The sequence below is a fragment of the Chionomys nivalis genome, chromosome 1 (genome assembly GCF_950005125.1).
Source record: "Chionomys nivalis chromosome 1, mChiNiv1.1, whole genome shotgun sequence".
NCBI classification, from domain to species: Eukaryota; Metazoa; Chordata; class Mammalia; order Rodentia; family Cricetidae; genus Chionomys; species Chionomys nivalis.
Window position 1 is genome coordinate 148,368,274 of NC_080086.1, and position 27,671 is coordinate 148,395,944.

The 27,671-nt window shown below is 43.9% G+C and overlaps 1 protein-coding gene across 1 annotated transcript; it reads left to right on the forward strand.

Moving 5' to 3' along the window:
- The first annotated feature begins 7,886 nt into the window (after positions 1-7,886).
- Positions 7,887-26,796, forward strand: Ccdc126 (coiled-coil domain containing 126). Its single transcript, XM_057775247.1, has 3 exons — positions 7,887-8,062; positions 19,451-19,809; positions 24,986-26,796. Exons 2-3 carry the CDS (start codon positions 19,572-19,574, stop codon positions 25,165-25,167), a joined length of 420 nt encoding a protein of 139 aa, XP_057631230.1. The 5' UTR covers positions 7,887-8,062; positions 19,451-19,571; the 3' UTR covers positions 25,168-26,796.
- Positions 26,797-27,671: the final 875 nt, after the last annotated feature.

A 27,671-nucleotide genomic window follows, 5' to 3' on the forward strand; every position in this document is an offset into this window, starting at 1 on the left:
CACACCAGCATGAAGCTGGGCAGTTGGTGCTCTGGAAACACTCGATCCTGTGTTTGAACAGAGGAAGTTATTTGTATGAAAACTGAGAGTCTGAATCCTGTTTATCCTCAGCCAAATGAAGAGACGGTGTAGTTAATGCCTGCCAACTTTTTTTTCTCCTCCTCCTCCTTCCTTCCCTCTCATTTTTAGGGAATCCAAGAGAGCTGCTGACGTGGTGTGTGGGTGGACGTGAGTTTCAAGGCCACCTCCACCTGTTCTAATGAAATACTATCTATTCTGCTCGGGTTAACTGAGTCAAGTACAGAGCGGAGTGCATTGGAACGTAGGAATTCACATAGGACTTATTAATAAAAGGTTTATTTTTATTTTCAGATTGTGTGTGTGTGATGGGGCTTGTGTATGTGATCTCTTGCAGGTCAGAGGCATCAGATTTCCATAGAGCTGGAATTACAGGTAGTTGTAAGTCATCTGATGTGGGTGTTGGGACTTGAACTCTGGTCATCCGGAAGAGCATTATGTGCGCTCAACCACTGAGCTACATCTCCAGCCCTTATAAGTTGTATTATAAATGTACAAACTATCCTTGCGATTTATAAAATATAATAAAAGCTGCATCTATTTTAATAGTTTTTTTCATAACTAACAGGTACTTCTCATACAAGTCTCGAAAAGGGCATGGCCAGGCCCCCCCTGTTCCAGTCTGTCACACTCTGTGATGAAATCGCTATAGGTAAAACAGAACGTATTTACTGGGTCTGCATCCCAGTGATCCAGGGTTCAGCCTTCTCAATAGTGGTCTTGTCCAGGGAGTCTTACTTCATTTCTGTGGTTTGGATGTGTGTGTGTGTGTGTAGGTGTGTTAGGGATTGAAGCTAGGGCCTTGCAGATGCTAGACAAGTACTCTACCACTGAGTGGTTGCCCCAGTCCTATTTTAAATTTTCTTTGTGAGATAGGGTCTTACCAACTCCCTCAGGTTGGCCTTCGTCTTAGTTAGGATTTTTTTTTTTTTTTTTTTTTTTGGTTTTTTGAGACAGGGTTTCTCTGTGGCTTTGGAGCCTGTCCTGGAACTAGCTCTTGTAGACCAGGCTGGTCTTGAACTCACAGAGATCCGCCTGCCTCTGCCTCCCGAGTGCTGGGATTAAAGGCGTGTGCCACCACCGCCCGGCTAGTTAGGATTTTTTATTGCTGTGACGAGACATCATGACCACGGCAAGTCTTATAAATAAAAACATTCAATTGAGGTGGCTGGCTTACAGTTTCAGAGGTTCAGTCCACTATCATCAAGATGGGGAGCACGGCTGCTGCAGGCAGATATGGTGCTGGAGTTGACTCAGAGGCAACAGGAAGAAACTGTCACAGTGAAGCTTGAGAAAAGAGACCTCAAAGCCCACTCCCACATGACACACCTTCTCCAATAAGGCCATTTAATAGTGCCACTCCCTTTGGGCACCATTTTCTTTCAAACCACTACAGCCTTGGAATCATTCTGTAACACTGGTAGTTTTCAACCTTGTGATTTTCCTGTCTCAGCCTTCTGAGTCCTTGGATTACAGATCTGTGCAACCATTCACATCCTGACCTTCCCACTGGCTTCTCAGTCCATCTCCAGACACATAGCTCTCCACTTTGAACTTTCTGCTGGTGCATACCTGTAATTCCAGCTCTTGGGTCAGCATCATACACAGCAAATTTGAGGTCAACTTGGGCTACACCAGAGCCTGTCTCAATTCCAGACAAATAAGCAAGAATGGAGGTGAACTCCAACTTGACCTCCTCTCCCAGTCCTCTCCTAGCTCTTTTCCTTAGAGATCACATGATTAAACAAACGAGTGGCTGTTTTTCTTACTAGTGAGATATGGATGGCCTTGCCCTCTTGCTGAGGAAGATGGCACTCCCTAACAGGGCTCCGATTCTAATTGGCTGTGATTTCCATCTTGGATTCTGGAAAGGCATGGTTTCCACTCTGATGAAATTCACCTGAACAGCTAATTGCATTCCTTTGATTTTAGTGTCTCTTCGGCAGATGAGCAGAATGAGTTTGGCATTACATCCACAACTTCTAAGAAAATGGTTTCTAAATTGAAAATGCAATAAAAGATAAAAATTATTATTTCTGATTTCTTGAACCTTCCAAAGTAATTTATTTTTGTCTACCAGGCTGTGGGACTGAATGGAGGTGATAGGGGCTATTGAAAAGTGCGTGTTGCCGGGTGGTGATGGCGCACGCTTTTAATCCCAGCACTCGGGAGGCAGAGTCAGGTGGATCTCTGTGAGTTCGAGGCCAGCCTGGTCTACAAGAGCTAGTTCCAGGACAGGAACCAAAGCCACAGAGAAACCCTGTCTTGAAAAAACAAAAACAAAAAATTAGAAAATAAATTATTATTTATTTTATCATTAATAATGTATGTATGATGAGTGATTGCAGATGTGTGCATATCACGACACACGTGGTAGTCACAGGACAACTTTCAGAAGTAAGGGCCGAAGAAATGGTTCAAGCAGTTAAGAGCACATACTGCTCTTCCAAAAGAGCCCAGTTTGATTCCCAGCACTCATGTGGGTGGCTCACAAACACCTGTAACTCAAGCTCCAGGGAAATCTGTGTACATACCTACACAGAGATACACATAATGAAAAAAGAGAAAGAAAATAGCACACAGTGAATCCTTACACAGAATCCAGGGATCCCCCAGAGACAAACAGAACTTATTAAGTAGCATACAGTGAATCCTTACACAGAATCCAGGGAGCCCCCAGAGACAAACAGAACTTATTAAGTATATGCAGTGTCCAGAGATCAGTGAACTGGGGTGAGGAGAAAAATTTATACATTTCCCATGTGGTCACTGAAAATTCCTACTATTGCCTGGAAACAGACTGTTTATATTTTAATCAGGGTTTCTTTTGTTTGTTTGTTTTTCCAGACAGAATTTCTCTGCACAGCTCTGGCTGTCCTGGAATTCACTCAATAGACCAGGCTGGCCTTGAACTCAGAGGTCCGCCCTGCCTCGGCCTCTGAGTGCTGTAATTAAAGGCGTGTGCCACCAAGCCCAGCTTTAATCAGGGTTTCTAGTGTTGTGATTAAATGCTAAAGACTGGCTTAGTTACTTTCATATTGCTGTGAAGAGACACCATGACCAAGACAGCTTACAGAAAGAAGTGTTTATTGGGGCTTATAGTTTCAGAGGAGAGTCTATGACCGTCATGGCAGGGGGCAGGGCAGGAGGCAGGCAGACATGGTGTGGTGGCGTGTGCCTCAACCACAGCTCTCAGGAGCCTATTTGAGTTCCATGCCAGCCAGCTATACAGGGAGAGTTTTGAAAACAATCTGAAGGCAACGATCCAAGAGCCAGGAGAAAGAAAGCATCCCCCTGGACCAGCAGAGGCTCATCTCTACAGCAAGCAGCTGGAAGATAGTCATATTCTTTCTGGCTACAACATCTAGGAAGTTGACTTCACTTGTCCTCCCCCTGAGGGATGGCTAGTAATTTATCAGTCTACACTCCCTGTGGGCATCTACTCTACAATATAGTCAATTTCCCTGACTTAAGTTTAGAAATTATGTATTTCGGTAATAGCTGAACCTCTGTTAAAAAATGTTGAGAAAGGGATTGGAGAGATGACTTAGAGGTTAAGAGCATTGACTGCTCTTAGAGGTTCTTAATTTTTTTTTTTTTTTTTTTTTTTTTTTTGGTTTTTCGAGACAGGGTTTCTCTGTGGCTTTGGAGCCTGTCCTGGAACTAGCTCTGTAGACCAGGCTGGTCTCAAACTCTCAGAGATCCGCCTGCCTCTGCCTCCCGAGTGCTGGGATTAAAGGCCTACGCCACCACCGCCCGGCCTCTTAGAGGTTCTGAATTCAATTCCCAGCAACCAAATGGTTCACAGTCATTCATAAAGAGATCTGGTGCCCTCTTCTGGCATGCAGGCACACGTGCAGGCAGAACACTATAATAAATAAACCTAACAAAAAAGTTGATAAAGGTTTTATTGCATAGTGAACATAAAAAAAGAAAAAGATAAATTAATTAGTCAGATGGTTGTGGTGCATGCCTTTAATCCCATCACTCGGGAGGCAGAGGCAGTCAAATCTCTGAGTTCAAAGCCAGCCTGATCAGCCGGGCAATGGTGGCGCACACCTTTAATCCCAGCACTTGGGAGGCAGAGGCAGGCAGATCTCTGTGAGTTCGAGACCAGCCTGGTCTACAAGAGCTAGTTCCAGGACAAGCTCCAAAACCACAGAGAAACCCCGTCTCGAAAAACCAAAAAAAACAAAACAAAACAAAACAAAAACAAACAAACAAAAAAAATAGAATCTTATCAATATATCTACTTAGTTTTATATAATTTAACATTTATAGTCAAAAAGTTGAAAATCCTGGGTGATAGTCTATATTCTTTCTTCTATAGCAAATCTTCAGTATTTGGTAGCTTGCTGTTACAGCTCATCCTGTTTTAGACTAACTACCTTGCAAGTCTTCAAGGGTCACACGTGGCTGGCAGCATTAGAGAGCACAGAAAATCTACATTCAGATTACTCCATTATGTACACATGAATGCTGTTGTTCCTTTTCCTCTATGCCTGCCTACCAGGCTTACTGTTTCCATACAGACAGCTGCAGAGATGGTTTGCCTTCACCTCCACCCTTTCTACAGTAAGGAGTCATTGCAGGCTTTACTTTTGATAGTGTCTTTAATTCTTGAGTGTGTGAGGGATGCTATGCAGCCAACATTTCCAAGGACTTGCCATACCCAGAGCGCTATGAAAATACATATCAGCTCGTGATCTCAAGTTAATTCAGTGTCCTTTTGATTTACCTTTTTTTTTGAATTTTCTTTTTCTTTTTTTCTTTTTTTGGTTTTTCGAGACAGGGTTTCTCTGTGGTTTTGGAGCCTGTCCTGGAACTAGCTCTTGTAGACCAGGCTGGTCTCGAACTCACAGAGATCCACCTGCCTCTGCCTCCCGAGTGCTGGGATTAAAGGCGTGTGCCACCACCGCCCGGCCTTATGATTTACTTTTATGACTGATGCTTTTTATTTTTTTCAAAGGTTTATTTATTTGTTATGTATACAGTGTCCTGTGTGTATGTATGCCTGCACGCCAGAAGAGGGCACCAGATCTCATTATAGATGGTTGTGAGCCACCATGTGGTGACTGAGAATTAAACTCAGAAGAGCAGCCAGTGCTCTTAACCTCTGAGCCATCACTCCAGCCCCATTGCTGATGTTTTATAAGTGGGGAAGCTGAGATTTATGTGGTCGTGGAGTTTGCCTAAAGTCATAAAGTTGTAGGGCCTACAGTTCAGTGAAGACTCTGATTCAGGATCTATGATCTTTGATTTTCGACTTGGTAAGCACAGTATATATGTGGAAAAATGAATATATAATTGTCTGTCAAATTATAAAGCCTACAGTATCCACACCAGGACATAGATGGTCTGTAGAATTCTAGCCCACCACTTACCAACCTTAGCTCCCCTTGTATAGGGATTCTGCAGGTCGTGTTTGTCACACTCTATGGAAACAAGTTCCTGAGTTTTTGTTAAAAAAAACAAAACTTTAAAAGTTCATATTTATTTAGTTTATTATTGTGTGAGTACGGTGTGTGTGGATGTAGGCATGAGTGTCAGCACATGAGTGAGGGCAGAGGGCAGTGGGCTCCGAGGACTGAAGTTCCCTCAGCAGGCTGTGCATTCCTTCTGGCTGGCGCATGCCCTGGCCTCTGAGTTTCCGTTTGTTTTATCTCTGACACGTGCATTCCCTCTATTTTTCTCCACAGTTTTTTCTAAACATTTACTTATTTAGTACGGATGTGGGTGTGTGTGAGGATGTGGTTTTGGATGCGCTGCAGCAGGTGTGTGAAGGCCAGAGGAGGACACCTTGTGGGGGTCGATTCTCTCCGTCAGGGACTGAACTGAGATCGGCAGGCTTGCAGGCTTGGAGGTGAGTACCTTTTTCCCTTGAGCCTCTCTTTAGCCCCAAACGGCTTGTTTTTCTTTTTTTTTGGTTTTTCGAGACAGGGTTTCTCTATGGTTTTGGAGCCTGTCCTGGAACTAGCTCCTGTAGACCAGGCTGGTCTCGAACTCACAGAGATCTGCCTGCCTCTGTTGGGATTAAAGGCGTGCGCCACCACCGCCCGGTTTACGGCTCGTTTTTCTAACACAATGCATTTAGGTTCATTTTATTGTTCCTTGCAGTGAAATACGAGAAGCCCCTTACGCACTTGCCAGCCGTTGGTTTCAGCTGTTGTAGGCTTTCTTACCATGGTTTGACTTTTTCCATTTTCGCATGCGGTTGACCCCCTTTCATGACAGTAAACACTGGTTATTTGGATTTTTTTCCTTAGTTAGGGGCCTATCTGAATCCCCCTTTCCTCCTCCTCCTTCTCTTTCTCTTCTCCTGCGGTGTTGATGATCAGACTATTTAATTCTCACACATGCTAGCATTCTACCACTGAACTCTTTTTCCCCCCTCGAATCTTTTTCTTGTATTAAAATTCTTTATATAGTCTGAATGCAAGGCCTTTCCTGGTTCTACATATTGCAGCCGTCTACTCCACTCTAAGGCTTGCTTTTTGTCTGCTGCTGTTGAAACTGTGTCTTTCCCAGGCTGGCTTTGATCGCCAGACCCTCTGGTTTTGTTCTTTTTGTGGTGTGTGTGTCTCTGTGTGTGTGTGTGTGTGTGTGTGACAGAGAGAGAAGATGAGAGAGTGAGGATGAGAGAGCTAGATAGAGATAGAGAGAGATTTTAAGAACGTGGGATTTTTGCCTGCCAGTACATCAACATACCGCCTGCACGCCTTGTGAGGCTGGAAGAGGATAGTCCAATATCTGGAACCGGGGTTACAGATGGCTGTGAGTCACCACGTGGGCACCGGGAGCTGAACCTGAATGCTTTGCAAGAACAAGTGCTCTTAACCACTAAGCCATCTTTCTAGCCCTATATTTGACTTCTAATGTGGGCTATTTATGTGTGTTGGGCATTTAATCTAGGGCCACATGCTTGCTAGGCAAGTGCTCTATCACTGAGCTGCATCCCCAAACCTGAAAATTCTTGATAAAAAATGTATTAACTTTGTTAAACTCTTCTTAACTTTTGTATTTTGTCTACAAATTGTATTTGCAGTGTGCATACATAATTATACCATATGTGAAAAGAATATCTTAAAAATACTTTATTTGTATTTATGAAATTGTGTGTGAGTGTGCTGGTCTGCAGAGGCCAGAACAGGGTGGGATCGCTTGGAACTGGAGTTCCAGGAGGTTAGGAACCTCTTGATGTGGGAGCTGGGAATGGAACTCTGGCATTCTGGTTCTCAGCAAACTGAACTGCTGAGCCAGGTCTTTTCTTTTCTTTTTTTTTTTTTTTTTTGATTTTCGAGACAGAGTTTCTCCGTAGCTTTTGGTTTCAGCTCTTGTAGTCCAGGCTGGCCTCGAACTCACGGAGATCCGCCTGCCTCTGCCTCCCGAGTGCTGGGATTAAAGGCGTGCGCCACCACCTTCCGGCTTGAGCCAGGTCTTAAGTAACCTTCAGAAAAGGATACTTTGTTTCTACTAATCTTTAATCCTTTTATTTTTCTTACCCTTCTGCAACAACAATGGGCACACTTGCAGTCTGTACCAGTAGGATGTCCAGCGTCAGCCAACATCATCTGAAGGGTTGGTTTTCTGTTGGAAGGTCAGTAGTAGGACGCGGAGACTCCAGTTCCAGATCAGGACGCTGCGTCTTTTCTAGTCTGCGGCGCCTCTTGGTTGCCGAGCAACGGCGTCACCCGCAGCCCCTGGGCTAAGAGCACGTGCCGCCTCTCCGCAAGCCCCGACTACATCTCCCACAATGCCGCGCGTAGCGGGCCCAGCCCGCGGAGTTGGGGGGAAGGGCGGCCGGGAGGCGGAGCGGAAACGGGGAGCTGAGTCTCCGGGCGCCGAGCGCTCTCCGTCCTACCTCCGTCCCGGCCCGGAGGCTGTTGCGGCGCCCCTAACACCCACGGCGGGCTGAGACTGCTGCTCCAGCTCGTGAGCCCCGCGGAGGGCGGCCTGCGTGATTGACAGGAAGCCCACGGGCCAGGTAACGCGGAGGGGAGGCGGGAGGCTGTGTCCTCGCGGCCCGGGCTTTGCCGCCGTGACAGCCGAGACTCCCGGGCCGGGTTTGGCGGCTCTCCGTGGGGATGTGCAGCCGCTGCGGCCGCGCTCACTTCTGCTCCGTTCTTGACAGCTCATTTCTCCGGTTGGGAGAAGGATCGTGAAATGCCCTTTAAATCTGCCAAACTCTTCTCCTGGAGGCTGGTGGGGGCGAACTTCATTTGCTGTCTGGTGCGGGCGGTGGTGGTTGAGTGGTCAGGCTACCGGGATTCGAACCCTTGGTGCTGCTCCCATCAGGCAAATCAAAGGCTCTAAGCCCGATTTGTTTCATCCAGCAGATGGAGATAACACATAGTTTTAAGTTGTTAGATTTACGAATAATAAACTATAACACCATGAGCTCTTCATTTAATGAAAAGATGTTTTGAATGCGATACAAAGTAGTGTGCACTTGTGTATGTGTTCTTTTGTTCAATCATTATTACTCTAAGTTGTGTGTTGACTTTATATTGTACTCACCTTACATGGAAACAATTCCTTAAGACAGCGGTTCTCAATCAGGGGGTCGAAGGACCCTTCACAGGGGTTGCCCAGGATCATCTTCATATCAGATATTTACATTATGATTCATCACAGTAGCAAAATTACTGTTATGAAGTAGCAATGAAAATAATTTTATGGTTGAGGGACTGCATTAAAGGGTCAGGGTCACATCATTAGGAAGGTTGAGAACCACTGTGTTAAAAATTGCTGGCTTCTCAATTTCCACCCTTTTAAGATGGCTGAGAATGGTCTAAGGAAATTGATGACTCTGCTTTCCTCCGGATCAGCTCTGGAGATACAGTACAAGGACTTACTCACCTTCCCCCACTGCCCCAGCCTTGGCCTGTGGGAAACCCTAAAGAGGGGATTAAAGGCTTTGTCAGTCAGCACCCAAGCCCTTTGCAGCCTGTGGCAACTTTCTGTACTGTTTCTCACTGGTCCACAGTCTTTACCCACTTAAGATTTCTGCTTCCAAGTTTTTGTCCTCGAGAATGCCCACACTGAATGGCTGCAGTAAATCTGATGGGGAACCACTTCAACGTGCTCGCCGTATTCCCTGTGATGTCAGCTGTTTTTGCACTACTTTCTCAGTCTTACTGACATTAGTGATGGCTTTTCAAGGAAATCTTTATAGATCTTTAACTGGGTTTCCTTTTCATTTACGATGTTTGCTCTGTGTGGACTAACTTGAGGGGAGACACGCTTGTGCAGCATGTGAAATAACGGAGTATGGTTTTGGATGGACAGTTGTCGTGGGGCAGTGGAGTTGATGGGCCAGATGGAGTGACTGCATGATGTCTTTAGGTAGAAGGAAGACTTCTAATGGCTATTAGAAGAGTGACATAGTTAATGATGGGGAATTGTGGAAGAAGGCTTAGGCACATAAGCATTCCCGGTAGCCTTAAAGTGTATGGCAGAAACACTGATTCTGAAGGAAACGCTTCTGCCGTTGCTGAGTGTAGCGGAGGAGACAGGAATGACTACAGAGAAAGGAGCCCTTGGTTTCCTGTCCTGTGCTGCCGCCTTCTCTATGACCTTAGCTCGGCTCTCACCGCAGTTCCCTTCGCTTATCTAAAGCAGTGACTTGGTCGATCCCGGGACTCTTCTGTCTTAGGCTTCCAAAGCATCCATTTTAATGTAGGGGAAGAAGATATTTGCATCCTCGTTCCCTGCCCTCCAGGTTGTATAGTTCTCTCCGTCCAGAATGATAGAAAAGGGACTCGTGAAAGAGCTGTACGGCTGCAGGAACCACGATCCCTGCCGACCAATGCCCCAAGCTCTTTCTGTGCTGACGTCCATCGTCCCCCTTTTGCTGGTGGCCCTGGGTACCTGCTCTTGTGCATAACTTTCAGTCTCACTTTTCTAACCTGTTTTCAATTTTACTCTTCGTGAAGTCATCGACTTCAGCTGTTCTTTTCTCTATGGCCTCTTTTTGTAGAAGGCCTCTGGCAGGGGTGCCCTTTGCTAGTCTAGTTAGCTGTGGAAAGGAGTGTAGGGTCACCATGTAGTACTGGTTATGACTGGCTCAGGCTGTGAGTGAAGTGTCTGATGCTGCATAATGTATTTTAGATTAAGCACTCACTGCAGGACAGTCATGAAGTGCTGTCTTTCTGCTATAGTGCTGCTGGTTTTATCTCTGCCTCACTTTACCCCCACCCCTTTTTGAGTTTATCTATATGTGTCTTTCTGTCTGTCTGTCTGTCTGTCAATTGATTGATAGTCTCACCGTGTAGCTTTGGCCGGCTGGAACTCACTGTATAGACCAAACTGGTCTCCAGTGTACAGAGATCCACCTGCCTCTGCCTCCCTAGTGCTGCGATTAAAGGCACGAGCAATCATGCGGAGTACTTTAAGGTACTTCATTCCTTTTTTAAAAATTCTATTTGTTTATCTTGTGAGGAAGGGTTTCTCTGTGTAGCCCTGGCTGTATTGGAATTCACTCTGTAGACCAGGCTGGCCTCGAACTCACAGAGATCCTCCTGCCTGTCTCCCGAGTGCTGGGATTAAAGCCACCACCGGCTGACCTATTTTGTAACTTTTACTGTTTCTGTTTTCCTCCCTTCCCAAAAATGCCATCCAAAAAAATGATATCTGTGTGTTACCTCAGCAGGAACGCTGTGTAGCTTTCTTCAAGGCGGTACAATTTGGTTTTTTATTTTTTTATTTTTTTACTTTTTTGGTTTTTCGAGACAGGGTTTCTCTGTGGTTTTGGTGCCTGTCCTGGAACTAGCTCTTGTAGACCAGGCTGGCCTCGAACTCACAGAGATCCGCCTGCCTCTGCCTCCGGAGTGCTGGGATTAAAGGCGTGCGCCACCACCGCCCGGCAATTTGGTTTTTTAATCTTTATTTCTTGGCAGTGTGGACTGAACCCAGTAGCTACATACCCCCAGGCCTAAGACATCTTCAAGTTTAGACCGGATTACAGAGTGGGTAGCTGTCGCCTATGTTAATTTTTCCCAGCAGATATTTGCTTCAGGCAGTGTTGTGTCCAGGAAATATTTTAGGACCCTGTCCCCAGAAACTCCCTTCCAAGGCCAAGTCCGGTGTGTGTGTGTTTGTGTGTGTGGCTTAGTTCTGAATGCTGTCTCGGAGAGTGCTGTGTGTTCCTTTGAGTGCTCGTGAGCACACCATGTCCTTTTTATGACACACGTGTGCCTCTGTGGCTGTGGAGTCCTTTGGAGACTAATGGGCAGGTGCGATTCTTAGAGCACCTGAGGCTGAGTGAGGGCTGCCGCTGGGTAATATTCATAACAGCACAAAACCGAGCCCTGGAGCTAGGCAAGATGAGATGCGAATGGGAGATTTAAGGTAGGATTAGCCATCTGTTAGTGTTTTTAGTGTTGCTATTACAGTGTTTGCATAAAAATACATGGAAATACTTCATGGAAGGCAGTTTGAAATGCTCTGGGTTTTTTTAAAATAGCTTTTAATACTACAACTCAGCAAGAAATCTTTAGATTTCATAGATTTATAGCTGCATGCTTGTCTATGTAAAAACAAATATCCCGAGAAAGTCTGTAGTGTATACAGTTTGCTCTGATGATTTCTGTTTTGTTTTCCAAAACATTGCTTGTTGCAAATAATCTGTTATGTTCCCTGCTTTTGAAAAGCAGTGAGGCCCTGAGTCGAGAGTTTGGCTGTCTCGGTTTTCACTGCTCCTTTGATGTCGTTGGATGGTTCTTGCTCCCTTGCTGCTCTCCTTCCTTCCTTTTTATAATTCTAGTTTAAATATTTCATGATTCGTTGGTTTTCTTTTCTTTTTTTTTCTAGTAATAATGCTGACCTAACGTGTTGATTTTGGACTGTGTAGAAACCACTGAAATGTTGCTTAACTCCTTGGCTTTGTGCATGGCGTGTACTGTTTGGTAAGATGGTAAGAAGTATAGGAGAGCTCTGAACAGCACTTCCCTTTTTTTTTTCTCTCTCGAGACAGGGTTTCTCTGTTTAACAGTTCTAGCTGTCCTGAAACTAGCTCCTGTAGACCAGGCTGGCCTCAAACTCACAGAGATCCACCTGCCTCTGCCTCCCGGGTGCTGGGATTAAAGGATTAAAGGTGAGTGGTGCCTTCATTTAAAACAGTGGTTCTCAACCTGTGGGTTGTGACCCCAAGAGGGGTCAAATATCAGACATTTACATTACAATTTATGTATTTATTTATTTATTTATTTATTTATTTATTTTGGTTTTTCGAGACAGGGTTTCTCTGTGGTTTTGGAGCCTGTCCTGGAACTAGCTCTTGTAGACCAGGCTGGTCTCGAACTCACAGAGATCCGCCTGCCTCTGCCTCCCAAGTGCTGGGATTAAAGGCGTGCGCCACCACCGCCCGGCTTACATTACAATTTATAACAGCAGCAAAATTGCACTTCTGAAGTAGCAATGAAATACTTCCTCAACATGAGGAAGAGTCCTAACATTGGGAAAGTTGAAAACTACTGCCCTTTTTTCTTTTTCTTTCTTTTTTTTTAAAGATAGCCTCGCACTATGTAGCCCTGGGCCTCGAACTCAGACCTTTTTGTTTCTGTGTCCTGCACACCAAACTATATAGGCATGCACCACTACACCCTGCTTCCTGTAAAGATTTTATAAGTTGTTGTGGGGATGTTAAAACCTGTAGCAAATACAGAAATTTAGAAAACACTTCTGCCAGTATTTGCTGTTTGACACATTGTGCTTAAAATATTTAGTAACAGTTTTCCATTAACTTTCTGGGAATTGCTAGGTAGACTTAGTCTGCATCTGGCTGTCAGAAGACACAAAGTAGAGTATTTTTTTGTGTTTGTAAAGACCTTCATGTCAGATCACTGCTGAAAGGACACTAGCTCGCTGGAGCAGGTGGCTCTGGGAGGCCTTGCCCTTCTCCTCAGTCCATTAGGTTACATTTCTACAGCTAGCCACCAAGGTCTATTCCCTTATTTGGCTTCTTCCTCCTTCTGAGGCTGACTACCGAGGCCCATCTATCAAAGTATTGAAGTCCAGCAATTAAAAGCCCCCTTTGGGTAACTAACATGTCCAATTAAAATTAAACTCCTCATCCTAATGTGGTGTTTCCATTTTTACCTTTATAAATAACCATTTTCCTATGGGTCACATCTGTCGTCTTCTTATCCTCTGTCCCGTGTTCCCTCCCCTTCTCCCTCCTCCTTATCTCCTGTCTTTGTCCCTTATCCCTGTCCTCTGGGGTAAATAAATCTCCTTTGTGCTGAGGACTTGGTTTTGGGTGTCCTAGCCGACTTTGAGGTTCCTTACAGTTACTGACTCCATATGTTATGAGGTTGCCCGACAAGTTCTTAAGAAAGGGTCATCAGGGACTTTGGGGTTTCCTGCTATCTGTGAGGGGAAAATGTTTTTCTATCAAAGGTAGACAGCCAACCGCGGCCCGAATTCCGCGCATCTCCCACGCTTCTCATCACTTCTCCACCTTGTAAAACTTCTATGCAAATCTTTCCTTTCCCCACATTTGTTTTTTTTTTTTTTTTGTTTTGTTTTTTTGTTTTTCGAGACAGGGTTTCTCTGTGGTTTTGGAGCCTGTCCTGGAACTAGCTCTTGTAGACCAGGCTGGTCTCGAACTCAGAGATCCACCTGCCTCTACCACCCAAGTGCTGGGATTAAAGGCATGCGCCACCACCGCCCGGCTCCCCACATTTGTTTATACAAAGCCAGCTCGCCTTCCCTCCCCAAAACGGAGTGGTACACCCATCCTTTCCCTCATTTTCTTTGCATGGTTCTTTTAAAACTCTTCAGTTGGGAATGACTGTGAGATCAGACCCCAGCCAATCTGGAAGAGTTGTGCTTGCTGGCCTGGTTTGGGGTCTTAGTATTTATTTATTTAAAGTGTAAGATTGTGTGTGTGAGAGTGTGGTATGTGTGAGAGTGTAGTGTGTGTGAGTATGGTGTGTGTGTGTGTGGTGTATGTGTGTTGTGTGTGAGGTGTGTGTGAGTGTTGTGTGTGTGTGGTCAGCCTTTTCAGGCAATTTCTGGGGATCAAACCCAGGCCTTGATGCTTATAAAGCAAGTGCTTTACCAGCCTTGATCTTTATTCTTAGATCCTTCTTATAGCAACTTTGTAATGCTTTGATTTATGTAAGTAAAATGTATTTGGAACATAATGGATCAATAATAAATTAATGAATAGTCCAATAAGAAATTGGTCAACCTCTGGGTCATTGCCCTAATACTCTTACAGTATTTCTTTTAGTTTTTATTTATTTATTTATTTTTGGTTTTTCGAGACAGGGTTTCTCTGTGGTTTTGGTTCCTGTCCTGGAACTAGCTCTTGTAGACCAGTCTGGTCTCGAACTCACAGAGATCCACCTGCCTCTGCCTCCCAAGTGCTGGGATTAAAGGCGTGCGCCACCACCGCCCGGTTTAGTATTTTTTAAAAAGAAAAAGACAAAAACTATGGTGGTAGCTCAGAACCCCTTAGTGACGTGTTGGCCTGCCAGATTTCTAGGTAGTGACTCTTCTCTCATCTACATGGCTTCCCAAGTGCTGGTCCAGTATTTGAAACAAAGAAAGATGGGGTGTTTAAAGCACAGGTTCTGCTGTCATCATAAGCTTTGTACTTTGTATAGAAAAACACATTGAATCCTTTTTTTTCCTAGTTGAAGCTAATAATTATTTCTTCTCTAACCCCTGAAAGTATATAAGTCAATTACCTTTAGTTGCTGAAAGTTCCAGTTCCTTGTCTGTCCGGCTTAAGTCCCAGCAAACAGGGACATGGGAGTTCAGCGGAGTTGGCTTTTCCACTTTACACTTGCCCAGTCAAAAAGTGGGGCTTGGTCATTCTGGTAGTAACAACTTGTGTTGTTTACTGGGGTAAAGGTCACTGGTTTTCTACCTCCCATGCCCAGGTCCAAGCAGAGGGTTCCGATGTCACACCAAATGGAGTGATTTATACATTGTAATTGACCAGCCTCCTGCCCCTCTGGCTGCTGCCTCCCTTTATGAAGGGTCTGGCATGAGCAGTATTCTTCTCTGTCTTTGCTGTACACTGAGCACTAACCCCAGTGTTCTTTAAAAGATATTGCTAGCAGCAGGTGTGGTAGCCCGCATCTGTAATCCCCACACTTGTAAAGGCTGAGGCGAGATGACAGGCCAGCCTGAGGTGCATATTTTAACCTTTGTCTTGAAGCAGTGACAGCTGTAAACACTGATGTATTTTTCCACCTCGTAGGAAGGCTCACCAGCACATCATTAAAAAGCAAAACGAAAGCAAAGATGAAGCTTGGTTTCCATCTGCATTCTCATTCATTTGGTATGGGATGTGATTTGATACTAGGATTATAAAAAGTCTGGCCGGGTGATTTTATGTAAAACATTACCTGAGAAAGACCTAAGGCAGATGTGTACCTTTAAAAACCTTAGTTCCTTCTGCCTATGTCGCTTGGACTTGCTTGTGGGATTCTCACACTAGTTCTCAGGTTCCGAGTGCTTCAGGGAATCCTCTTGGACTTAGGGACTTTTCAGCCCTTTGTCAGGCACAAGCTGGCTCCTGGACATCTTTTTAACTTGGGAAAGTTCTAGAGTTCTTTCTCCTGTCAGTCGTCCATTTGATGTCCTTTCAGGATCCTCTGGTGTAGAGTTGGATCAGGGCTCCCAGCCCTGATTCTCAGGACAGCTGTTTCATTTGACAGTTCTCCCAGTGTGTGTTAGCCGTGCGCAGCAGTGGGCTTCCCTGATGTCTTCGCACACATAGGGTGCCCTTTCATGGTGTTCACTCCATTCCTTACACTCTCTTTGCCCTCCCTCTTTTTTCTCTTAGACTCCAAATTGTCCCCCTTCCATTTCTTTCTTTTAAAGATAGCCGGCACCTATAAGAGAAAACATAACACTTGGTGAGACTAGCCTGTTCCACTTCTGGTGATTTCCAGTTCTGTTCATCTTCCTGTGAGTAAGTCTGTTTTTCATTATGGCTGAGTAAAATCTATTGTGTGTATATATACCACATTGACCAAAACCTTTTCATAATAAATGGCTTATTACCGTGAGCATTCGTGAAGCAGACACTCCCAAATTGCAGATCATAGATTCCTTATCATGTTTATGTTTGTCCAAGACCCTGACACCCTACAGGGGTGGGCATTTTGTGAGGTGGACATTTTATTCTGTGGAAGGCTGAGTATTGCTAACAGTAGAAAAACTCCTAGTTAAGAAAAGGGGATCTGGCCCGGGTGGAGACCTAGCTTTCCAGCTGGGCATGAACAAGGCTTGACCTAAGAACTACCCCAGGGGCTGGAGAGATGGCTCAGAGGTTAAGAGCACTGACTGCTCTTCCAGAGGTCCTGAGTTCAATTCCCAGCAACCACATGGTGGCTCACAGCCATCTATAATGAGATCTGGTGCCCTCTTCTGGCATGCAAGCATACATGGAAGGAATGTTGTATACATAATAAATAAATAAATCTTAAAAAAAAAAAAAGAACTACCCCAGTAGGCACACTAACGAGGTCGGTTTAATAATTGGTCCTCCAGTGTGCCTGTGCCTCTCCTTCCCCAGCCTGCCCTGTGCTCATCAGGAGCCTGTTGGCGGCTCGGAATTAGTCAGGAAAGTGTCACTTCTCTTTTCAGTTTCCTTTTTCTAAACATGCTTTCCTTATCACCTTGAACCGCACTGATAGTCTGTGCTTCTGCGCTCTCTCTAAAGCTCCCCTGTTGCTGCCTTCTCACTTCCGTGCTCGCTTCAGCTAAATCTGTGGACAGCTACAGTTTGCCAGCCCTGGGGCTTTTTTTTCCGGCTTTCCTTTGGGCCTGTTCTTTTTTTTTTTTTTTTGGTTTTTCAAGACAGGGTTTCTCTGTAGCTTTGGAGCCTGTCCTGGAACTCACTCTGTAGACCAGGCTGGCCTCGAACTCGCAGAGATCCGCCTGCCTCTGCTTCTAGAGTGCTGGGATTAAAGGTGTGCTTCACCACCGCCCAACTCTGGGCCTGTTCTTAAAATCTTTTTATTAATAAGATTAAGAACCCCGCCAGGCAGTGGCGATATACACCTTTAATCCCAACACTTGGGAGGCAGAGGCAGGTGGATCTCTTGAGTTCAAGATCAGCCTGGTTTACAGAGTGAGTTCCAGGACAGCCAGGGGTACACCGAGAAACCCTGTCTTGAAACACAAACAAACCAAAAACCAAACCAAACCAAAGGACCCCAAGAGGAGACCCGGATTCTCCCCATGTCTGTATCAGAGTCACACTCCGTAGAATCCATATTCTTGACTTTATGAAGGTCTCTTTTCTGACTGGTGGTGTAATCAGATCTTATGTTGGTCAGAGTCCAGTGTCTTACACTGCGTGGTTATCTTATCTGGGATTGAGGAATTCATTGAGATTTGTTTTTTAATTGGGCCACAGTAAAAGATTCTCAAATGTACAGCAGTCAGAAGTGAATTCAAAACCGCATGTGCGGTGAACCCAAGGTGTTTGTGGCAGCGCTCGCGCATGCTGCCTCGTGTAGCCTTGGTTCTGACCACGTAGCATGCCACTCTGCAGTGTGCATGCCCTCATGCTGGTTTAAACACACTGCTCGTAGTCCAAGACTATTGCATGTCATAATTGCAGCATTTCCACCGTGCACACAGCTTTCCTGCCTATATGGTTTACTTCGGAAAACAGAGGCCTCACTGCTTTCTCTCCCCCTTCCTTCCTCTTTCTTAGCTGTCATTTAAATCTTCATCTGCTAAAAATACCGAGCTGGCTGCTTTCTCCGCTCTCCAGTGCTGTCACTTTTCTTGCAGCCATGCCACTTTTGAACTACCTGACCAACTCAGGGGAGTCCAGGCGCTCTTTTCATGGTGCTAAGACACACAGTGTCCTCTGCAGCTTGTGTTTGAAGACACAGAAGAGCCAGTATACATTGATAGAAGTATGTGAATTTGAGGTCAGCCTGATGGACATAGTGAGTTCCAAGCCATCCAGGGCTACACAATGAGAGCTTGTCTCAAGTAAAACAAAAAATTTCTAGCCGGGCGGTGGTGGCGCACGCCTTTAATCCCAGCACTCGGGAGGCAGAGGCAGGCAGATCTCTGTGAGTTCGAGGCCAGCCTGGTCTACAAGAGCTAGTTCCAGGACAGGCACCAAAGCTACAGAGAAACCCTGTCTCGAAAAACCAAAAAAAAAAAAAAATTTCTAGCATCTATGCTAGAAAGCTAATTTCTTGGGTAGAACTCTAGAGTATTCCTCGTTCCTAACTCAGTATGTGCTATTTATTGCTTCATGGGCTTGGTTTTTTTGCTTTGTTTTTGTCTTGCTGTGTGGCTGAGACAGACTTGACGTTGCCCTGCAGCCTAGGCTGGCCTGCAGCTCGCCATGCTGACTCTTCCTCCATGCACTGAGTTGCTGGTGTGTGCCTCTGTCGCTGACTTGTCACCTTTACGCTGTTGTACTGTGTGAACCTTTAGTCATGGTCGCAAAATATGTTATGTTTAGTTTGTTTTTCCTAGTAAATGGATTAAAATTGAGGTTATTTGTTGTCATTGCAGAAATGCAAACCTAGGGATCATTTTCAATAAGCCATGAAGTAGTCATGGGGAATGCGCTATAGATTTTTACTTCGGTTATTCTTTTCCCCTCTGGGTACTGGGTGCTTCGGTGGTCTATAAACATTATTTTTAAATTTTAGGTCTTTCCAAATTTCATGGTTGGCTTTACCTTTCCTTTCACTTGTTTTCTTTCCATGTCATGTCTCATTATGTCCACCTTCTAGTGGCAGGCCCGGATGTCGGCACACGCTTTATTATGGCCATTCTTTTTTTTTTTTTTTTTTTTCCTTTTTTGGTTTTTCGAGACAGGGTTTCTCTGTAGCTTTGGTGCCCGTCCCAGAACTAGCTCTTGTAGACCAGGCTGGCCTCGAACTCACAGAGACCCGCCTGCCTCTGCCTCCCGAGTGCTGGGATTAAAGGCGTGCGCCACCACCGCCCGGCTACTATGGCCATTCTTGTTAGAGAGACTTTTTGACTTTCTGTCTTTGCTTTTCATCATTTCTAACTTTTATTTTGACATCCCTGTTTTGGTTTAGGAATACCTTTGTGGCCATGTTTGAACAGACAGACCGTGGAAACCTTGTATTGTCTGTGAACTTAACAATGACTTTAGTAGCAGATGAGAAGTTGTTCAAAGTTTGTGAGTGAGGTGGCACATTTTCAGATATTCTCAATGAATTTGTATTTATTTTTAGTTTAATTTTGAAAAATGTATGTAAATGGAACTGATAGGTGATCAGGAAGCTTGTTATGTGACAGAGAAAGTTGTCAGGGAAGATGGCTTAATAACAAATCAGAACTCTAGAACTTTCATTGTCTTGCCCATCGAGGTGACAATGGCCCCTTTGTTCTTCCTTTACAGGACTGTCAACACGGAGGCAGCCGTGCTGAAGATGGATACACAGCACTAGGGAGCTTTTCCTTTCTGCTCAAAATTGTTTCCAGTTACTGCTTCTCAATCAAATCTGCTTGCTTCATCAGAAATGATTTTTACAATCTCAAGGAAAAATATGTCCCAGAAGCTGAGCTTCCTGTTGCTGGTGTTCGGACTCATCTGGGGTCTGCTGCTGCTTCACTACACGTTCCAACAGCCGCGACATCAGAGCAGCGTCAAGTTACGGGAGCAAATCCTAGACTTAAGCAAAAGATACGTGAAAGCCCTGGCGGAGGAGAGCAAGAGCGCGGTGGATGTGGACAGTGGCGCCTCCATGGCAGGCTACGGTAAGAACCACGGATCCAGCCCGCTCCTGTGTGAGCTCAGCATTCGTGTGTGCTTTTTATAAACTGTTTTTTTAAAAAAACTGCAGGTGTATATTTTCGAGTGTAAAGTAGGCATATAATACTCGTATATTCCTCACCCAGATTTGTTATTAATACTTCACATTTATTTATATTCTAAGTAAGTTATAGAAATTATGGCATTTCACTACTATATTCACCTCTTTAAAATATATATGTATAAAGTGTATTATGTGTATTTAAAAATGAATATGTAACACAATGTAATTGTTTAGATATATATTTTCCTAATTTTTCTTTTTGATTTCTCGATATAAAACATCAATGGACAATATTTATTAAGTCTCAAGAAGCAGGATTTCCTATAGTTCCAACATTGCTCATTGCAGCCTCCCTTTCAGAGCCTAGGTTCCTGTTAAGTTTTGCTTTGTTTTGTTTTTTGAGGCAGGATCTCTGTAGACCAGGCTGGCCTTGAATTCACCTGCCCCTGCCTCTGGGATTAAAGGTGTGTACCACCACAGTTGGCTTCCCAACTCTCCCCTCCACTGAGACAGGTTTTCTTTGCATAGCCCAGCCCTTTTGACCAGGCTGGCCTTAACTACAGAGATCCACCTGCCTCTGCCTCCACGTGCTGGGATTTGAGTGCTTCCACAGCCCAGTTTGTTCTTCCTTTTAGATGAGGTGAGGAGTAAGGAATTCCAGAAGGCTGAGATGGGGAGAGTCATGAGTCTGAATGAAGCCTGCTCAATTGGTGCTGAGACTCAAACCCAGGGCCCTCAATAATGCTAGTCAAGCACTGGAAACCAAGCGATAGACCAGTCTGTTTTATTTAATTAATCATTTATTTTGAGGCAGGGTCTTGTGTATCCCAGATTGGCCTTGAACTTATGATGTAGTTGAATATGGCCTTAAATTTCTGATCTTTCTTCCTCTCTCCTCCTAGTACTGGACTGCAGGTCTGTACCACAATTCTTGGTGTATGTGTTATCAGATTTAGGGTTTTGCTCACTGAGTGAGCACTTTATTACCTGAGTTATGTGCTCAACTCTATTTTTGAGATAGGTTCTTGCTTTGTAAATTAGGCTGACCTTGAACCTTTCTTGCCTCCTGTGTGCCTTGGGGTTGGGCATCTGCATTAAGTTTGTTGGGTGTGTATTGCTTTCTGTGCAAGCCACCCGTCTTCCTTCAGCAGAGGTATTTCCAATCTTGAGAAGAGGCCTTGCTCACAGCAGGGATCATAACTGCTGTGAGTCGAGAGTACAATAGCTTGTCACTCCCAGGTCACTTTCATGTTCTTTCTGCCCTTCTGTGTTATTTCCTGAGCCTTGGAGGATATGTAGATACCCTGTTTGTGGTCCCCACATGAAAAAGAAAAGGCCAGCAATGGCAGAGCACACCTGAAACCCCATTAGGAAGGTGGAATCAAGAGGATCCCTGGTGCCTGCTGGCTAGTCAGTCCAACTGGATTGGCAGATTCTAGGTACAGTGTGAGACTCTGTCTCAAAAATAAGCCAAGGTTGAGAATAAGTGGCTGTCGAATTGCTCAGCCATGAATTGGGCATCTCTATCACCCTAGCCCTTTGCTCTTTTGAGACAAGGTTTTGCTTTGTAGCTCAAGCTAGCCTTGAACTCAAGATCCTTCTGCCTTAACTTCCCAAGTGCTGGGATTATAGGCATGTATCCTGGTGTCCAGCTTTATTTATCTCTGTACAAAGATATATATTCTTTTCTGGGGAGCTAATATTGATTGCCTTTTTTGAAAATTGTCTTGGGGTTTTATTACTGTGTACACCATATAAAGGAAAAGGAAAGCATTTAGTTGGGGCTGGCTCACTGTTTCAGAGGTTTAGTCCATTATCATTATGGCGGGAAGCATGGTGGCAAACAGTGCTGGAGAAAGAGTCGAGAGTTCCACATCTGGGTCTGCAGGCAGCAGGAAGAGAGAGCCACTGGGCCTGGCTTGGGTATTTGAAACCCCAAAGCACACCCGTGGTGACACACTCCTTCCAACAAGGCCATGCCTCCTCCAACAAGGTCCCCACACTCTCAGTTTACTTAGGAGATCTTGTCTTTTTCTACTTCCCATGTAGATCAGATCCATGTATGTCTCTCTCTCTCTGTTTTTTTTTAAAAGATTTATTTATTTATTGTGTATATAGCATTCTGCCTGCATGCATGCTTGCAGGCCAGAAGAGGGCACCAGATCTCTCATTACAGATGGTTGTAAGCCACCATGTGGTTGCTGGGAATTGAACTCAGGACCTTTAGACAAGCAGGCGATGATGCTCTTAACCACTGAGCCATCTCTCCAGCCCCCATGTATGTCTCTCTTAAGGTCCTCATTGTTGTCCAGGTTCTCTGGGATTGTAATTTGTAGACTGTTTTTTTTTTTTTTTTTTTTTTTTAATTTTTCAAAACAGGGTTTCTCCGTAGTTTTTTGGTTCCTGTCCTGGAACTAGCTCTTGTAGACCAGGCTGGTCTCGAACTCAAAGAGATCCGCCTGCCTCTACCTCCCGAGTGCTGGGATTAAAGGTGTGCGTCACCACCACCCGACTAGACTGGTTTTCTTTGCTTTATGTTTTAACATGTGATAATTGTCTTTCTGGGTCTGGGTTACCTCACTCAAAATAATGTTTTCTAGCTCCATCCATTTTCCTGCAAAATTCAAGATGTCGTTATTTTTTTTCTGCTGTGTATTACTCCATTGTGTTAATGTACCACATTTTCCTTATCCATTCTTTGGTCGAAGGACATTTAGGTTATTTTCAGGTTCTGGCTATGACAAACAAAGCTGCTATGAAAATAGTTGAGCACATGTTCTTGTGGCACGATTAATCATCCTTTGGATATATACCCAAAAGTGGTATTGCTGGGTCTTGAGGAAGGTTGTTTCCTAATTTTCTGAGAAATCACCACACTGACATCCAAAGAGGCTGTACTAGCTTGCATTCCCACCAGCAATGCAGAAGTGTTCCCTTTACCCCACATCCTCTCCAGCATAAGTTGTCATCAGTGTTTTTGATCCTGGCCATTCTTACAGGTGTAAGATGGAATCTCATAGTTGTTTTGATTTGCATTTCTCTGATGACTAAGGTTGTTGAACATTTCCTTAAGTGTCTTTCAGCCATTTTAAGATTCCTCTGTTGAGAGTTCTCTGTTTAGGTCTACAATCCAGTTTTTATTGGATTCTTTCGATGACCAATTTCTTGAGTTCTTTGTATATTTTAGAGATCAGACCTCTGATGTGGGGTTTGTGACGATCTTTTCCCATTCTGTAGGCTGTCATTTTGTCTTGTTGACTGTGTCCTTTGCTTTATAGAAGCTTTTCAGTATCAGGAGGTCCCATTTATTAATTGTTTCTCTCAGTGTCTGTGCTGCTGGGGTTATATTTAGGAAGTGGTCTCCTGTGCCAATGCGTTCAAGTGTACTTCCCACTTTCTCTTCTATGAGGATCAGTGTGGCTGGCTTTATGTTGAGGTCTTTGATCCATCTGGACTTGAGTTTTGTGCATGGTGATAGATATGGATCTATTTTCATTCTTCTACATGTTGATATCCAGTTATGCCAGCATCATTTGTTAAATATGCTTTCTTTTTTCCATTTGATATTTTTTGTTTCTTTGTCAAAGATCAGATGTTTGAAAGGGTGTGGATTAATATCCAGGTCTTTGATTCGGTTCCATTCGTCCTCCTGTCTGTTTTTATGCCAATACCAGGCTGTTTTCAGTACTGTAGCTCTGTAGTAGAGTTTGAAGTCAGGGATTGTGATACCTCCAGAAGTTCTTTTATTGTACAGGATTGTTTTGGCTACCCTGGGTTTTTTGCTTTTCCATATGAAGTTGAGTACTGTTCTTTCGAGGTGTGTGAAAATTTTTGCTGGTTTTTTGTTGGGCATTGCATTCAATATGTAGATTGCTTTCGGTAAGATTGCCATTTTTACTATGTTAATTCTACCTACCGAAGAACATGGGAGATCTTTCCACTTTCTGGTGTTTTCTTCATTTTTTTTTTTTGTTTGTTTGTTTTTTTTTTTTTTGTTTTTCGAGACAGGGTTTCTCTGTGGCTTTGGAGCCTGTCTTGGAACTAGCTTTGTAGACCAGGCTGGTCTCGAACTCACAGAGATCCGCCTGCCTCTGCCTCCCGAGTGCTGGGATTAAAGGCGTGCGCCACCATCGCCCAGCTAAAGTTCTTATCATACAAGTCTTCCACTTGTTTGGTTAGAGTTACTCCAAGATATTTTATGCTATTTGTGCAGCCAGTGTTCTTTACTGCTGAGCCATCTCTCCAGCCCTCTGATGCCTCTTTCTCTCTTTCTATGGCACCCAGGTTGAGGGTGTTGAATTCTTCTTGGGTCTGGTGTGTATCTTTTTGCTCATATGGAGAAGTTAATGGTCACTGCCTTGTGGTTATTAATGGTCAGGTTGTAGTTTCTACACACAAACAAGATCCTCTTCATGGAGTCAAGGACTGCTTGGTGACCTGGAGTCACCCAGGCGAATCTGGAAGTCACTGTATCAAACTCTAGAGTAATTTAGATCAGAACAGTCTTTCGAGCAGGTCACCCTGTGCCCTGGCTCCCCATCCTTGTTCCTGTCTGAGGGTTCGGGTGTCTTGCTTGCATTTGGTTGATTTGTTTCCATAGCTCTCTTTATCTGCCTTTACCAGTACTTTACCTGCCTGGTCCAAGCCTTCTGTATACACTGCTCAAGAAACTCAGCATAGTGTGTCAAGAGGTGGCTTAGTCAATGAGAACACTGGCTTTTCTTTCAGAGGTCCTGGAAGCACCCACATGGGGTTCACAACTATCTTTAACTCCAGTCTATGTATTCCAGCACCCTCTCCTGGCCTCTGGGCACCAGGCATACACATGGTGCATAGACATACATTCAAATAAAGCATGCATACACATAGAAGTGAGAGAAAGTCTAAATGTTCCTGATGTCTTGAGCCTGACTTTCAATCTGCTCTCAGAGGGTGAGTTCTAGTGTGTTTAGCTCTCTTGCTGGCTTTCCCCGTCTGGGGTCTGAGTGTGTTCTCTGGAGCACGTTTTCTTTCAGATGTCCTGATAATTGTTTACCTCTTTCCCTTAAACTGTGAAGACACAAATATCAAGTGTTCTATTGCTATTTAATATGATTTATTCCCATTTTTCCCCTTAGCGGACCTGAAGAGAACGATCGCAGTCCTCTTAGATGACATTTTGCAGCGCTTGGTGAAGCTGGAGAACAAGGTTGACTATATTGTTGTGAATGGCTCAGCAGCCAATACTACCAACAGCGCCAGTGGGAACTTGGTGCCGGTAACCAACAAAAGGACGAGTGCATCCGGCAGTGTCAGATAGCAGTGAAGCCACCTTGCAGGGCTGACACCACTGTGGGATACATCCATCGCAGGACACCTCTTACACTGCTGCCTAGGACAGAGGAATACTTGACAAAAAAGCTCCACACATTTCCAAGGAGCTCGCTGGGCTCGTAGGACGCTAATTCTGTATATAGATGCACAGGCGTTATTAGCTGGCTTTCCCGCAGAGCTCTTTGATGCTGTTCTGTACATTTAATGGGACTTTGGTAACACAGTTGATGTGCTAAGCAGGGAGGCCATCCTTTGGTATTTGAGATTAGGAAGAAACAAAAACACTAGAAAGACATGGAATCCTTTCTATAAAATATTTATTTAAGTTTATAACATGTTTTTCAGATAAGTGGACGATAAAGTTACTGAATCATTCTGTCATCTGCCCTCATGATGTCCCTGTGAGTAGAAACATGCTTAGTTCCAATACTATATTTTGTTACTCAGATTATGAGCAGGAAAAGGAAGTGTCATGTTGGAAATCATGTTTTAAAATAGACCCAAAGAATGTTTTCATTTGCACTATCCTTCAAAATAACTGAAGGTTAATTGTATTTTTTAAAAATAGCATTTGTAAGAGTATAATTTTGAAATGGGTAGCAGCCACTGTCCATAGCCTAACCATTGGGGACTGTTTAATAGAGATGAGAATAATCTCTAATCTCATACTTAAAATTTCTTACATATATTCTGCATAATAATACATATTTTTATGATGGAAAGTAAAATATGCATGATTTTTTCACAATCATGATTGTTGATTTGAAAGTAAATTCCAATGTCATATGCTTGTAGTCATGGATACTCAGGAGGCTGAGACAGGGGACTGGCAAGCTCACTGCCATCCTGGACAAGAGCAGACCCTGTCTAAAATAAAGGAAAATACTTAGTCCATTGACTGTTTCTGCTATTAGGAAAGTGCATTGTTTCCATATGGTGGTAAATGTTGCTTTGGTTATATTGGCGGGAGAAGGAAGAGATTGAGGACTTTAGTCAGATGTATATAATAAACATATTTGTGCTGCACAAAGCTGCTTGGATATGTTAATGTTAGTTGATGTTATGTAAGAGTATCCTGCACTAGGAGATGCCAGGTTAGCTACTTTTTTATGTAAATGACCCCTTTGCAAAATTAAGAGCATTAAAGTATAAATTATGAAGATTGATTATCTTTTTAGGGAAACAGCTACTGTATACAGCACAAGAAATCTTAATTGGTTAACTCTAATATAGAACAAAACATGTCTTTATTTAAATATCTTTTGTAGCAAATCCAATTGCTATATAGTATTCTATATTTTGTAGTATTTATTCTATATAATGATGGCTGAACTGCAGCTAGCCTCTAGATTTAGACTAAATTGAACTTAGTTTTCGATATTGTTCATTGTTATAATATGCTACCACAAACAGTAGCGGTGATTATTTTGTTAAAATAAGTATAAGAATATATTGTTTCTTGAAAGATAGCTGTCTGAAATGTCTTCCCTGTACCTTTATGTGAAGAAATTATTGTCCACTAGGTGAAATCTGAAGCCCTTGTTCAGTCTCGAAGAGTTGTGAACATTTCTGGTTTTGTCATTGTTTTCAGGGATGAAATAAAATATATTGTTTGTATTTACATTTGGTCCATGTGTTTTTTTTAAATGGCGGCCATTTCATTCCCAGCCCTTAATGACTAAAAATAATTTTTTTTTTTTTTTTGTGACAGCATTTCTCTTTGTAACAGCTCTACCTGTCCTGGAACTTGCTTTGAAGACCAGGCTTGACCCTGAACTCACAGAGATCCACCTGCCTCTGCCTCCTAAGTGCTAGGATTAAAGGTGTGCACCACCACCGCCCAGATGATGAAAGATAATCTTAATATAAGTTTGGGCTTTATTTTAACTTCAAATAACTTACAAAAAATTATAAAACAACAAGAAAATCCTAGGGGCTGGAGATGTGGCTAGTTGGTAGTGTGATTACCTAGTCTGCTTGAAGTCCTGGTTCCATCTCCATCCCCATAAACCAGTGTGTTGGTGCATGCCTGTAATCTCAGCCATGAGTAACTGAGTCTTAAGAACATTGCTTAAGCCAGGAGGTGGTGGTGCACGCCTTTAATCCCAGCACTCGGGAGGCAGAGGCAGGCGGATCTCTGAGAGTTCGAGACCAGCCTGGTCTACAGAGCTAGTTCCAGGACAGGCTCCAAAGCCACAGAGAAACCCTGTCTTGAAAAACCAAAAAAAAAAAGAAAAGAAAAGAAAAAGAACATTGGTTAAGTGATGGTCAGGGTCATAAGTTCTATAAGAAAGCAGGCTGATCAAGTTATGGGGAACCACCCAGTAAGCAGCTCTCCCCTCCATGGCCTCCGCATTCTCCGCATCAGTCCTGCTTCTGGGTTCCTGCCCTGTTTGAGTTCCCATCCTGACTTCCTTCAGTGATGAACAGTGATACGAAAGTGTAAGCCAATAAACCCTTTCCTCCCCAGCTTGCTTTTTGACCATGGTG

Bases quoted from the DNA above. Each gene is read 5' to 3' on its own strand.
- Ccdc126 (XM_057775247.1), top strand. From the start codon at position 19,572: ATGATTTTTACAATCTCAAGGAAAAATATGTCCCAGAAGCTGAGCTTC. The intron at 19,810-24,985 runs GTAAGAACCACG...TTTTCCCCTTAG, and splicing joins CGCCTCCATGGCAGGCTACG to CGGACCTGAAGAGAACGATC.